This window comes from Tiliqua scincoides, chromosome 6 (genome assembly GCF_035046505.1).
Source record: "Tiliqua scincoides isolate rTilSci1 chromosome 6, rTilSci1.hap2, whole genome shotgun sequence".
NCBI classification, from domain to species: Eukaryota; Metazoa; Chordata; class Lepidosauria; order Squamata; family Scincidae; genus Tiliqua; species Tiliqua scincoides.
The window spans coordinates 1317968-1332158 of NC_089826.1; the positions used below are offsets into that span (position 1 = coordinate 1317968).

At 51.3% G+C, this 14191-nt stretch overlaps 1 protein-coding gene across 9 annotated transcripts in view; it reads right to left on the bottom strand.

The window, feature by feature from the left end:
- Positions 1 to 14191, bottom strand: part of DYSF (dysferlin) — a 130987-nt gene that overhangs the window by 18845 nt on the left and 97951 nt on the right. For all 9 annotated transcript variants that reach the window (XM_066632110.1, XM_066632106.1, XM_066632108.1 and 6 more), the window contains 7 exons: positions 13251 to 13349; positions 11783 to 11911; positions 10841 to 10996; positions 9410 to 9501; positions 8449 to 8619; positions 7401 to 7543; positions 2194 to 2333 (listed from right to left, as the gene is read on the bottom strand). In XM_066632110.1, coding sequence (XP_066488207.1) covers positions 2194 to 2333; positions 7401 to 7543; positions 8449 to 8619; positions 9410 to 9501; positions 10841 to 10996; positions 11783 to 11911; positions 13251 to 13349 — 930 coding nt within the window. The remainder of the gene's footprint in view (positions 1 to 2193; positions 2334 to 7400; positions 7544 to 8448; positions 8620 to 9409; positions 9502 to 10840; positions 10997 to 11782; positions 11912 to 13250; positions 13350 to 14191) is intronic.

The following is a 14191-nucleotide window of genomic DNA, read 5'->3' on the forward strand; positions in this document are numbered from 1 at the left end:
CTTTCTAATGCTATGTGAGGACAGTGCAAGAGACTCTGAGCCTCCTCTTCAGGCACACCGAGAGAGAGCTCCTTGCCACAGTTTCATATTGCCCTTCCCTTCCTCCAGGCTGCTCAGGGTGTCATGAATCTTCCCACTCTCTTATACTCAGCTGGGGAAAAGAATACCTGGGAGCTGGGGGATAAGAATAGGCCCTCAGTTTGGTTGTACTTGTTGTAAGAGGCGACTAAACAGCTACCGGGCAGATGGGACTCGTCAGCCTGGGAAGGCAGCTCATCTGAGAGAAGGAAAACTCTGACCCCAAACCTCCACTGCCTTGTGGCTACCTCCAGTTATGGAAAAGGCTTCAGGAGTCAACCTCGAGGCAAAATCCAGAGCCGGAGTCCCTGAGGCAGTTCGCGGCTGTATTCAGTCACGTTCTGGCAACTCCTGCGACGCCGCTGGAACCAACCGTATTGGCCTCTGCCTTTCCATTGGACCATTTCAGCGACGTGGAGAGGGGGGATTTGCTGCATGGGTAACAGTCTGTCCTCCATATCTACTTTACCCAGGCTTTGCACACTGGAGAGGACACTGTTCCAGAACCACCATTCAGAGCGCGATAGCAGAGTCTTCCGAGACTGAAGGATGCCAAAAATACTCAGCTCACATCAACCCAGGGAAATCAATCAGGCTGAGTGACAGAGACTGGCCCACTGCAAGCCTTGGACCAAACCTGGATCCCAACACGCTCACTACTTCACCAGACTGGCTCTGTCTTATTTCCAGAACATAGAGGACTCACATCCCAATCCTATGCATGTCTACCCAGAAGTAGGCCTCAGCTAGTTCAATGGGACTTACTCCCAAGTAAGTGTTTATAGCAGTGTTTTTCAACCGCTGTGCCGCGTCACACTAGTGTGCTGCGAGGCTGCCCCAGGTGTGCCGCGAAGGGGCTGGTTGCGGCTGCTTTGCTCCTGAGCAAGAGGAAGGCTGCAATCCAATCCTGATTTACCTGGGAGTAAGCCCCATTGACTATTATGGGGCTTACTTCTGAGTAGAACGCCTAGGATTGTGTATTAAGTCCTTGCCTCCTCTGTGTGCTGATTGGGCAGCCAGAGAGACTTGGAGGAGGCAGGTGGAGTGAGTGAGAACGAGGGAGTCAGGAGCAGGCAAGCAGGTATGAAGCGAGTGAGTCTGCTGAGGCCACCAGCCTAAGAACTGGCTGCTCGAAGGGTCCTGGATAGTCCCTTTTCCTTGCCACAGTTGCCTGCAACTCCCCAAAGCGACCCTCCCTGCACTGCCTTTTGCCTTTTAGGGGAAGGGCACTGGGCCTCAATCCTCCCCAAACTTACCTGGGAGTAAGCCCCATTGACTGTAACGGGGCTTACTTCTGAGTAGACATGCCTAGGATTGGGCTTTTGGTCACACTTTTTTTTCTTAAATACAGGAGCAGGCAATTGGCACTTCTCTCCACCCCACTCCCTCCCACAGGCACTTGCCCCCCAAATCTCATCATTGCAGTCAGCACCTCTCTCACTGTCCCTCCCTTCACTCCTCCGCACCTCCAAAGGTTCAGAATCACTTGCTTCAAGTTCTGTCTTCCTCCCACTCCAGCTTCAGCTTCCTGTAGTTGCTTCACTCCTGTCTCTCATTGCCCCCACCCCACAGCTCTCCCCTGTGCTCAGTCTGACCTCTCTTTGCCAGCACTTTCTCGCATAACACTTTAAGAACATTTTTCATCCTTTTCATAATCACATATCCTTTCCTCTCCAAGCTTCCTGTGAGTTTCTTTGTCATGTAATAACATAATTGTATTAATTATATTAACAATTAATTGTAATGTAGTGATTTAATGTAAGTAAAAAACTGGTAGTGTGCCGTGAGCTGAAAAAGGTTGAAAATAGCCGGTGTATAGGATTGCAGCCTAAGCAATTGCTCCATCTTTGCTGAACAGGAGTTCCTGTTCTCAGAGGCTTGCAGGGTTCCCTGCCTGACAGGAGCCGAGTGAATTGTCTGATCTGTTGTCTAGATGCATTATGCAAACATGTTTCATTTGCACTTTTCCTCCATGCAGCAAAGATCTGCTTTCTACAGTAACAAAGCATAGGGTTTTGTTTTGCTTTTAAAGCCCGGCCCTGATGCTGAAATCCTCCAGGAGCTCCTGACTCCGGAACGGTAGAGGCTCTGCTGCTGTCCCCAGCCCTGCCCTACCTGCTCGATGTCCGGCTGCAGGGGGCTGTACAGCCGCCTTGTCTCCACGTGCTCAGGCACCAGGCCTTGTTTCTGCAGTACATGCAAAGCAAGTCTCTCCTCCGCAGCCCCCAGGTGTGGGTTGGGGGGTTTGCCATCCTCTAAAACAGAGAGAGAGGTGGGAGAGTGCTCAGCCAGGCCAAGCACCACTAGCTGGCATCCATTAACGGGGGCACAAAGACAGTGAAAGGGCAGAGGGGAGAAGTGGCCAGGAATGCTCAAAAACCCTGGAAGGGATTCCCCCCCCCCACACACACACACACACCAGGCTGTCAAATGTTTGGGGGGGAGGCAGAGAGCTTTTTTATTCTTTTCCAAGAATAAGCCACAGAAAAAGAAAAGCTGAATTCTCGTCTCTGAAGGGAGGCAATCATGTCTGGCAGATTCTGAGTCTGTGGTCGGCATATGCAGTGCTACCTCTCTGGTCATCTTGCAAGTGCTTTTCTGTTTCCACTGAAGGAGAAGCCAGACCAGTTGCCAGAGTTGGGGAACAAGCAAGGACATGCAGAAGAGGCAGTGGATGAAGGGGGAAGGCAGCACTGGAAGGGGGGGGGCTTTTTAGCCTTGCACAAATAAAAAATGTGCAAAAAATGAAGCCAGGGAGAAGGAAGCCCAGGTTCACTGGTCCCCCTTGCTACTGTGGGGAGATCAATCTCCATATGGGGTGGTGAGCAGTTAGGCCTGGAGTTCAAGAGATAAACCACCCAGCAGAGGCATTTCAGTGGAGAGGCAGGCAAGGCCACCCTGTCTCTGTTTGCCACATTGGGAGGGAGGGCTCTTTACTCAGAGGTGGAACCCCTGCTTTGGATCAGAAGCTGCAGCTTCCATCCCTGATAGCATTTCTGATTCAAAGGATCTCAGAGAGCAATGCTGCAAAAGACCCCCCCACCGCCCAGGATCATGGAGAGTTGCTGCCAGTCTGAGGGGACAATCCTAGCCAGGTAGTCCTAAGGTCTTGCCCAGCTGCCAGGCAGTTGCCTCTGTCTATCATAGGTGCAGCAGGATGAGACCTGACTGCTTCTAGCCATGCAGAGGGTTTGCAATTGATTGCAGTCACTTGGTAATGCGGAGGGGAGCCCAGCCCAGCCCAGCCCAGCTCTTGACAGGACTTTGAAGTGCTCAGGCGGCGTCCAGCCTGGTGCGTGCTCAAGCACTGCAAAAACAAGCCAGCCCCCATGCACAGCACCAATGTGGGACTGATGAAACCAAGACCCAGCCATGAGGCTTGTAAAAGGGCCTCTGCGCTCTTGGCTTGCGTGGATCCACTTTATGCCCCGCCAGGTTCTGCTTCAGCACAGCTGCTTTCCAGACTCCCTGCCCCCCCCAGCCCATTCCCAAGGTCAGAGCCCAAGCTTTGTTCTGGGTTCGCAGAGCTTTCTACTAATGCAGGGGCTGGGGAGGGAGGGGAGGGAGCCACCCGTGGTCAGCCTCACACCTTGGGGGCAGCAACATAAAACTGAACATGTGCACAGTGGGGAACACTCAGAACAGATGGCACTACCTTGAGCCGAGCCAGGCGATTGGCCCATCCACCCAGTGTTCTCCAAGGCCAGGTCAAAATCACACCACACCCACCGATTTCGGAGTCCCATTTGCAGGTCATGAAACGGCTGGGATCAGGTTGGGAATTTTCAGAATGGAGGCACAAATGGGGAGGGGAGAGCTCAAGAGAGCTCCTCTCTGGTCCTACTGCTGATGGCTGCAATTTTCTCCCCCCCCCCCCCAACACTTCTTGGAACAATGCAGCATCATGACAGCTTTGTTCTGAGGCATTTTGGGTAAACAACAGTGACCACCAGCCAACAGCCAGAAGACTCTCTGCTGAGCACTCCCTCATGTGACAACCCCGCAGGAGAGAGGCAAGGTGGGCTTGTCACCCCTTTCACTCCAGTCCTCTGCCCCAAAATGTGGGACACCCTTTCAAAAGTTTAGCCAGCCCCAGCATCACCTCATCTGTGGGACGGCAGCTCTTCAAGTCTTTTCCCAGCCTAACCCCCTGAGACGCTCTTAACTGGAGTGGGCAGGGATGGAACCTCCAGCATCCAGAGCAGTGCTTGGTCCCTCCTCGCTTCCACAGGCCACTCCCCTTGACACTGCCCCCTCCCTTCTTGCTACGCCCCCAGGTTTGGTGACCACACATCAGATCCAACAGGAGCTACTGAGTAATCCAGCAGCCTGGCAGGAGAAGCCCTCGGCTGGGAGATACAAAAGACAAAGGAAGGCTCTGCTGGGAGAGTGTCCTGGCCTTTGGCAAGAGGAGCCTGTCAGCAGCACCATCTGAGTTTGTGTGGGCCGCAGGACAGAAGCCAGAACCCCCTGGGGTGCAGGGGAAGTGAGAGGACCCTCCTGAGTGACCTCATTGGAACAATTTAATGCAGCACTAGGCAGTGACCTGCCTGCGCAAAACGAGTGAGTCATCACAGATCATGCCGCAGACACAACCTTCATGTTGCCATTAACTGTCGCCAAACACCTATCAAGGGGCTGGTTCACACATTCAGCTGAGGGTCAACAAAGCCCTTTCCACACATCAGAACCATGTGGGGTGGACCTGTGCAGTGAGAAGTGGAGAGGAAGCAGGTTCTGAACTGCTCGTGTTTGGATGAACACATGCAAGTTGAGTGGGGAGTCTGGAGCATGTGGTCTGAACTGGGCCAACTGCTGACTGCTGACAGTCTGAACTGTGTGACTGTTACTGGACTCAACTTTGTTTCCTTGCAATTGGGGCAGGGGGTTTCCAACTCAACCTTAACTACTGGCTTCCTGTGCCGTGCAGGTGAAGAACACAAGAGTTGGCTAGGCCTGGAGGCTGCCCAAATTTTGCTTCCCTCCTGCAGCACAGTACCCACGAAAAACTGACCAGCCAATCAGGAAGCCCTCAGCTACTCCCTCCCTAAGCAAGCCCTGATTCTGTTTATTCCCCCCCTTCCCATTCTGCAGGAAGGTAGTAAGACTCGCTGACCCTACAGAGCTATTGTAAGGCTTACAGGACGTCCAGAGTAGGCTCAAGGAGAAGGGCTGCCCAGCTTGGACCACCCTGTTTGGTTTGCCCAGTCACCAAAGTGGGAGTGGGGAGCAGAAGAGGCAACAGCAGCCCCCCATGCTTGAACCTGCATGCTTGATCAAGGGGTCCCTGGAGGACAAAGGCAGGAATGGACACTTGTGCACATGGGGGCAAGAGCCTTAAAAGCCTTTCAATGGCCCACGTTCATGGCAGTGAGAGGTTGAGAGCCCCAGAAAAAGGCATCCAGTGGAACACAGGAAAACCAGCCATCGGTGCCAAATAGGACCTGAGTGAAGGCAAAACGACTCCTCTCACCAAACTCCCTCTTAGGCACTGGCAGGCTTTCCTCCCATCTGTCTCTTTCCTGCGGCAGCATCTCTCCACACTACCACATTCCGTCACTGCCCGCCACCGAGGAGGAGAACCAAGGCACAGGGAACCCCCCACAAACCGCAAGTAGGACACAGGATACCTGATACAAAGTGTTTTGAACCCTCAGCACACATGCTAAGTATTAGTCACTCTTAACAGCCAGTGAATCATGCCTGAGTCCTTCATGTCCTGCCATTTCTCGCCACTCCATTTCAAGAGCTAACTAGGTGAACCCGAGCAACTCCCCCAAGTCCACATAAGCTGGCTGGCTGAGATGGGGAGCACGTTTAAAACAGCAATGATAATCCACAATGAAAGCCAAACCTGCCTTTCTCCAGGAATGAGTGGAAATATGGATTCCAGCTGCAAAGTTACTCTCCACCTTATGGAATATATATATTGTTTGAATCAGGACACCTCTGTCTGCATGACAATGTCTCTCTCTACTGGCCAGAACTTACAAATGCACAAATATTCTGCTACCCACCCGGCACCAGAAGGCACTGCTGGTAGACTTTGGCAAGGCTGCAAATGTGCAGCAGAAGCAGGAATTTGGTGTCCAAAGTGGGGTTCAGCACCTGGAGCAGAATCCTGAGACCCTGCCAGTGCAGAAGCAGCCCCTTTCATGGTGGGGCAGCAGAGGGGTTGCTTTCTACTCCGAGCTGCTGGAAAGAAGCATTAGGGGTTGCTGGGGCTAGAACCAGGATGGAGCCCAAGGCTCTGTGCATAGCTGCCTGTATGGCGATTCTCTAGGGCTACAGGTGAGAGCTCCTCCCTGGTCAGTGCAGGACCTCCAGGTACTGAACTGGTTCCTTCCACCTTGGCTGGCCATTAGCTTTCCTCAACAGGAAGGGCTGTAAAGACGTCCTGCTCGAGATGGGACTTTTCCTGGAAAATGCTATTTTTTTAAAACAAATTATACATCACTTTTTCCTATTAAGGTCAAAAGTGGCTCGCAAGCTAAAAATAACACAACCTAAATAAAGCCAAAATGAAATACAGACGCACATCAGGAAAGCAGCACATCAATGTAAGCCACAGAAAGGCAGGAAAGAAATGTTCAGTGGCCCCCTGAACCCAGCTTGGAAAGTGAGTCTAGAAAAGGCAGTGCCCCTCTCTCTCAGAGACAAGTTCCACATCCCTGAGGCTGCTCCAAGTGGTGACTCATCTTGTTCCCTCTCAGGTGCGCAGTGGGGCTGTGACACAACACCCAGCTGAGCTCTGCAATCTGGAAATCCGGCAATGATGTCATTTCATCATCACCAACATCCAGCAAAATGGTGTGATGAATCATGATGCTGCGTAGCCGCCAAAAGGGTCCATACGTCAGGACAGTCCGCTTAGCAGACACTACTCGTAGAGCAGAATTTGGAGCATCAGAAGGGGGAACTCAAGCAGGAGAAGGCATTCCCTGAGCTATCAGAACCTCAGCCATTTCATACTCCAAGGACTCAGAACCAGTCCTTTGAGTTGGGCCAGGAAGCAAACCGCCACAGCTTGCCCTCTAGTTCTGTTCCCCCAGCTGTTTCCTGGCTTCAAGCTCAATAGTGCCTATGACTTTTAGTCACAGTCCCTCTGTGTGCCATAGTGCCTATGACTATGGGCTCAGTCAGGAGGGCCTTGATTGAAGCCCTGCCTTGAATTGGGCCAGTAGAGGTGCAAAGTCCAACGGGGCAGGTCTTTTGAAATAAAGGGCAGCTATGTGAGAGTATGGGAGGGAGAGGGGTCTAGGATCAAGGCCCCGGATTCAGTAAACATGAAAGAGACGTACTGGACCTAGAGCACGGCTTACCGAGGTCTGAGAGGCTGTAGGTCTGGTCTCCAAAGATGATCCGGTCAGTCTTGTAGATTGGAGCTTTGCCGTTGCGTCGTAAGGAGAAAAGGTGGAGCAGCTGGGAGGGTCGCAGCTGATCTCGCCACTGGTTAGGGCCAGAACTGAAGGGGGGGGCAGAGAAATTTTTTTAAAAAAACAGGTGTTTCTCACCCTTCCATCCTCCTCCTGCTCCCCAGGGCTCGAGGCAAGATTGCTTCAAATGTTAAAAAAAATCAAATTAAAAAATCACAGAAAGGCCCAGTTCAGTAGGAAGTCATCCTGTGCAAGCAGCACTGAAGTGAACAGGGGCTGCACAAGGGCCGGGGGGGCGGGGACAGAGCACCAGTTCAATGAGGTTTGCACAGGACAACTCCCCACTGGATGGGGCTCCGAAATTAAAACACAGCTAACAGAGCAAGAAGAGGCACACAAAGCCTTTCTGAATGTATGCTGCCAAAAGACTGGAGTAGCTGCTGAGAAGGTCCTGCTGGTCTCACAGCTTGCCCACATAAGTCCTCACCATCTCCTGCGAGTCCTCGCCAGTACAGTGGTGTCAGTGGGGGAGGGGCAGGGAGGAATGCTGCTCTCTTGTCTGCATGGCGCACAGGCCAAGCGGAACTTTGCAGATGAAAGCTGGCGCCTTGAATTCCACCCAGGAAATAAGGGAGCAGCAGCAGTAGTGCCAGGAGTGTTCTCTGCCACCAGACCCAACACAAGGTGCCTCTCCTCTCCAAGGACCTTCCAGTCCTGCTCCTCAGGCCCGTTCATAGCTGGAGATGCCGCCAGGGACAGAACATGGAACCTTCTGCATGTGCAGCCCTGAGCCCATCTCACACCCTTGCCTCCTGCCCACCCTCTGCTTCACAAGAGTTGGATCCAACGAAGGCAGGGGCAGCCTGAGACTAGCAGCAAGTCCTACAAAGGACCTACAAGTACACTGGTGCAACACAGGATAGCCCTCTTTGCCCCCTCCCCAAAGATGGTCCAGGCATCTTTCTGTCCCTCTCAGGCGTCCCAAAATACCCACATGCAGTAAGTCTGGGGCAGGCTGCAGTGGGCCCCAAATCTGGAGAGGAACCGGTTCTCTAGGTCAATGGTGGTCTGCCCGATCTTCTCATCCTTGGACAAGAGATCATAGTCGTAAAGGGTGATCTTCAGATCCTTCTCCAAGGGCAATGTGCAAGAAAGCTCAAACATCCTGCAAAGAGAGAAGAAAACTGGGAAGGGCTCTGCAAAGCGCGAAGTGCTGTCACAGGCCAAGAGGAGCACAGGCCCTTCACCATGGCACATTCTGAGATTTGGTAAAGACGGATGGGCTAGAGAGGACCCAGAAAGTTATCTTTAGGGTGACAGGCCCTCATTTTGTAAGGACTTGTGATGGCTGTATCAGGACAGTGCATTTAAATTAAAGGAGGCCTTTGTTCATTGACTGTTGGATTTGGACATTTCCCACTACTCTGTGTGGCTAACAGGAACAGCAGAATGATTACAAGATCACATACTTCTGTCTGTCTGTCTGCCTGGGCTGCAACTGAAGTATTGCTGCAGTAGGGCATGAGCTGACAGGGGCTAGTCACAGCTGCAAGGATGCCAGGCATCTAGTCTTGAATTTCTATGGGGTCACTGTTCTCCAGAAACAGAAAAAGCCCTTTCCATGCAGAACAGCCATCTCCAGCAGCCCACAGATAAGAGGCAGGTGAGCCCCATGGTTCGTGCTCCTAGAATTACATGAGCTCTGATGAGCAGGAAGCAGTTTACAGGCAACCCCAGAAGCCATCACTCACTCACTGGTTTGCTTTCCCAATCAGCAACATCTATGCACGTCTGTGTTTTATTTGTAGTATAGTTTTTAACTGGGATTTTATAGGCTTCCATGGGCACCCCAATAACCAGGGTGAAGGAGGGGTATAAATATTTTAAACAAACAAGAAAATAATAACTACATGCTGGTCTCTACATTCATGCATGTGTCTCACGGGACTTCTCACTTTCCAAAGACTGGTTCCAGTGTGCATGGGATGTAATGATCCTGGTCACTTATGGATTTCTTCCCCAAGGAAATCTTCACATAAGGGTCACACTACACAAGAGAAGAAAAGAAGGGCTGCAAAGGTGGCTTCTCAATCATTGCCAAGATGAGGAAACCCCCTTCCCCCCAAGCAGCCTGTCCCATTCTCCATTCTTCTGACCAGAGCTTGAGTCTAGATCATTCATCGCACACAGCATTTCCCCCCAGTATTTACTGGACTACCATGATTGCCTGGTTTACCCAGCGAAGGACAGCCTTGACCAAAACCTTGCAGATACCCACTGGGTTTAGCTCCCACCTGCTCATTGGTCCAGCTCACTCACCTGACTTGGAAGCATGAAATTGGAATGCCCATTAATTTCAAATCAGCCTGTCAGACCTCTGGGGGGAGCGAGTCTCCCCAAGATGGGACAAAAGAGGGCTGACAAGCGATGTGAAACACATATTGTGTAAGGCAAAATGTCATCCAAGCCATGATGAAAGTTGTGGTGCTGTCCCTCCAGGACAGGGTTAATTCCTAAGAAGGTCTTTCTCTCTAGTGCCAGGAGAGTGTTGATTGTACATGGATTTCTTGCAGTCAAGGAAAGTCTTAGAGTTAGAATCTGGTTTTCACTGAGTTTTGAGCTTTGCCTCTTGATCCAAAGTACCAGATCATAGAGTTGGAAGGGAGTCACAAAGCCATCCAGTCCAACTCCTTGGCTGGGGCAGGAAATCGTCCTAGAAAATCTCCTGCAGGTTCCTGTCAAGCCTCTGCTTGAAGATGTCCAGTGAGGGAGGCTCCATCATCTCCCTTGGTCATCTGTTCCACTGCCAAACCACCCCGACCATCAAGAATTTCTTCCTGATGCCCAGCTGGAATCTCCTCTCTTGCAGTTTGTACCCTTCATGTCTAGTTCTGCTCTCAGAAGAAACTGAGAACAAATGTGTTCCTTCTTCCACAGACTAGCCCTTCAGGTCTGTCTACCTGTGTTTATCCATCACCACTGTTTACTCACAACAAGCCTTTCCCTGCATTTAGACTACACAAAGCTGCCCAGTTCTTGAGCCCAAAGAGCAGTTCACCTCATCTCCACAGCACCTGCCTCTGCCACCATCCTCTCCATCCACCCTAAAGCCGCCTCCCTTCTCAACTGTTCTTGCAGACCTAGGAAAGCCAACAGGCACTGTGGCATTTGTCTGGAAGCAGCAGAAGCACATGTGGGGAAAGCCAGGACTTCTTCCTCTAGAAAAGTGCCTCCTCCTTTCTTAAATGCAAAAGAAGCTGGCAACAGACTGAGTTTCCAAGAAAGGGGAGAGGGGTTTCCTCACTAAGAGTGTTCCAAGAATGGTGTTCCAACCATTTCTCTAGACTGCATAGCTTTCAGTGCGATTCCCACCCCCATGATCTTACCTTCCCATTGGAGTCTTTTGGCTGCAGGTCAAAAGCCCGAATGATGTAAACACGAACCAGGCATTCCTGGGGACCTCTGGCTGGCAACTGATGGAACTGGCGAGGAGGGAGTGGCACAGCAGGGTCATCTGGCAGGGGGTAGACCTTGAAGGAGCCCTGCAAGCAAGGGAGGGAGCTATGAGGTATGCATGTCCTCTAAGGCCTCTTGACCCTCTCCCTTCGTCCTACAGCCACGCATTGCAGAGGAGGGGCCAAGCTTTGATCACCACACTCCTTTCCATATGGCCAGAGAGGTTGGGTCAGCCTGGCCAACCCTCGTTTTCAGGCACCTGGGCCACAGGCTTTAAGGCCCCTGAACCATAATTATTCAATGTTAGCATCAATCCTGCCAATAAAACAAGTTGGGTCTCCATATGCTGACTTTTCAACAATTCCATAAAACAACTGCAGAGAGGAAATAGCATCATTTTTGCACAGGCGTAAACAACTCATAACAAATTGGGTTTCGCAACGGATCTGACAGAGACAGTGTGCCATGTGTCACTCACCTCTGCCCTATATAAAACCTTTTTTTTTTTGTCTAAAAAAATGTGTAAAATATATGATGTGGCCCAAGTTTGGAGACCTCTGCTTTAATGACTACACTAGTCAGATTGATTCCACTTGTGGAATCCCCACCATTTACATCAGAAACACAGCATAGGAAACAGGGTGGTGGTAACAGTCTGATAAACCCTGAGACACGTCAACAGCCTCTCTTATCTTTGCAGAAGCCCTTCTAAAGGGGCCTCTGCCAACTTCTGGCCCCCCATCCTCTGACTGAGCGAGTGTCCAACTCCTAGATCTAACCTTGATAAAGCAGTTATATTTCCAAGTAAGCCCTCCACACAGATGACTTAGCAGGCACAAACATATCCACAGAGCAGAAAGAGGTTGGCAAACCTTGAATTCACCCACAACTGTGGGGTCTTCATTGGCGTCTTGTGTCTTGCCCCGGTACAGCTTGAAAGTGTGGCAGAAGTCGGAGAGACCCCCAAAGTCTTCTACATTCTCCAGCTCTGTTTCATAGACCTAAGGAAGAGAGAGCACAGAAAAACTGCAGCTCTTCTCCCCTGGCTTGCGCCCTCACACCCCCTCTGCAAGGCTCCCCAGCCTCAACCCTCTCCAGCTTCCAGACTTCAGCCGTGACATTGCTGCTTTTCTGGTCCTTATCTCCTCCACCCACACATCAGTGCGTACATCTGTATACACACAAATTGACCTTGATATCTCATGCAGAGGCCCGGAAGTCCAAGGCAAGCCCTCACTCAGGCACTGGCATCTCAGAATCATCACGCTGCCACCCCCAACATCGCAGTGGCCACCCCCCTACCACCACTCACCCACCCAGACTGGAGACTGCATATTCTTGCTGGCTCTCAGGGGATGCAGCTACAGCTGCCAACATAGAAGGATCACAGCTTCCAACAACTGCTGCTGAACAGGACAAACATAAGACACCCCCACCTTGCTCTGTGCTCTGCAGATCTACCCAGCATCCCTCAGATGCGGCATCCCTCCACAGGTACAAGACAGGCCATCAGCCCACCGCAGGGTACAGGAATGACACTGAACAGGTAGTTCTAGGGTTCTAGTCTCTTGGAGTTGGAGTCTGTGAGCAGGGCTGGGGCAGATTCGTCGGAGTACAGGTCGGCTCTGTATACTTTACCTGCATTTGTGCACGCTGGGGATGTGAAGTTTCTCCTGCTTACACAGAAGTGCCTATCTGAGGACTCACACTGGAGCATGTTGGCTGCACAAACAACCCAAGCAGGCAATTTTTTTTTTTTTTTTGGGGGGGGGGGGGTCTGTATTCTGCTGCTCTGGAATTCTGTGCTGCCCAGGAGTTGCACCAGTGCCTACTATTGTGGTGCTAAGAACAATCCTGGAGGTCCCTTCCAACACTGTAGGCAGCAAGGAGAAGGGGCACATCCACTCAGTAACAGTCAGGGGCCATGGATGGCTCTACCCAAGTCTAGATTAGGAGAGGGTGTCCTCTAGCCCAGGGTCCTTGGGGATCGGTGCCGAGGCCAGACCCCAGATGTGGGGGTTGCAGCCAAATCAGAAGCACTGCAAATGTTGCTCCAGGCAAAAGGAGAAAACCAGTTCCACACATTTTTTATATCTAAAGAAAACAAACCAGGCCCGGTCACTCCAGTGGCTTCATTCCGCCTGCCGGTTCCAGGGGCCAGCACTGCACTTCCCTGTTCTCTTTGGCACCAGAGCTGGGTTCCGAGGCCTGAGTGCACCTGGCCCAGGGAACTCACCAGGCCCAGCCCTGGCTCATAAGGTTCCTGGCACGTGTCCCTGATCAGCCCTAAGCAACAGCTGCATCCATTCCATTCCCCTTCCCTCTCCTTCTCATGACTACCTTCAAAGTGTCAAAGCCTTTCTCAAGGTAAGAGCGGCACTTCTCCCTCTCGCCTATGGAAGCGTAGAACTTGCTCCACCAGTCAATGCACTCTTCTTCCTGCAAGAGAAGTGGATGGTGAGGATCAACACCAATGGAGCAGAGGTTAGTGGGGCTTGGGCAGAAGAACTTTCCAGCAAGGATGGGATGTAGAAGTCACCAGAGCAACAGGACTCTTCTATACCAAAATGAAACAGAATATATCACAGTGGATTTTGGAAATACACTATAGGTCCACAACATGGGATGGGATGCATCTCAGCGTGTCACAGGCTCAATCCCTGCCATTTTCAACTTAAAGGATAAGGTAAGCAGGAATTGGGCAAGACTAAGAATCTACAGAACCCCTACCAGTCAGGGCTTAAAAAGATTAGCTTAACAAAACTGCTGCCCACTGAGTCAGGTTGCTGATCCCTCTCACCCACTACGCGCTCTGACTGGCAGCCGCTCTCCAAGGTCCCAGGCATTGGTCTTCATCTCCATCACCTGCTACCTGATCCTCTCCCTTCCTCCAGAAACACCACCCTCTGTTCTGATAATTGTAGCAATTCGGAATAAGATGGAAACCAAAATGAAGGGGCAGTTTGTAACTCAAGAAAAGAAATGCATCTCCTTTTAGAATTCTACCACATTCCATCACGCTGACCTCATGGAGATGCTGCAATCAGGGTTTATGGCACTTGAGGACATGCCAGCCACGCAAAGCTTCTCGTCACTGCCTTGAAGCTGCTGAGAGGGTTTCCTTTCATAGAAACATTGCATATAAATTTCCTTCTTCACATATATACAGAAAAGAAGTCCTGCTTCTTGCAGTTTCCAAAAAGAAGCCACTGCTAACCAAAATGGCTTTATTACGACATTCCACAGGTGCCGAGTTACAAGGAAAGCAGAGGCTGTAATTG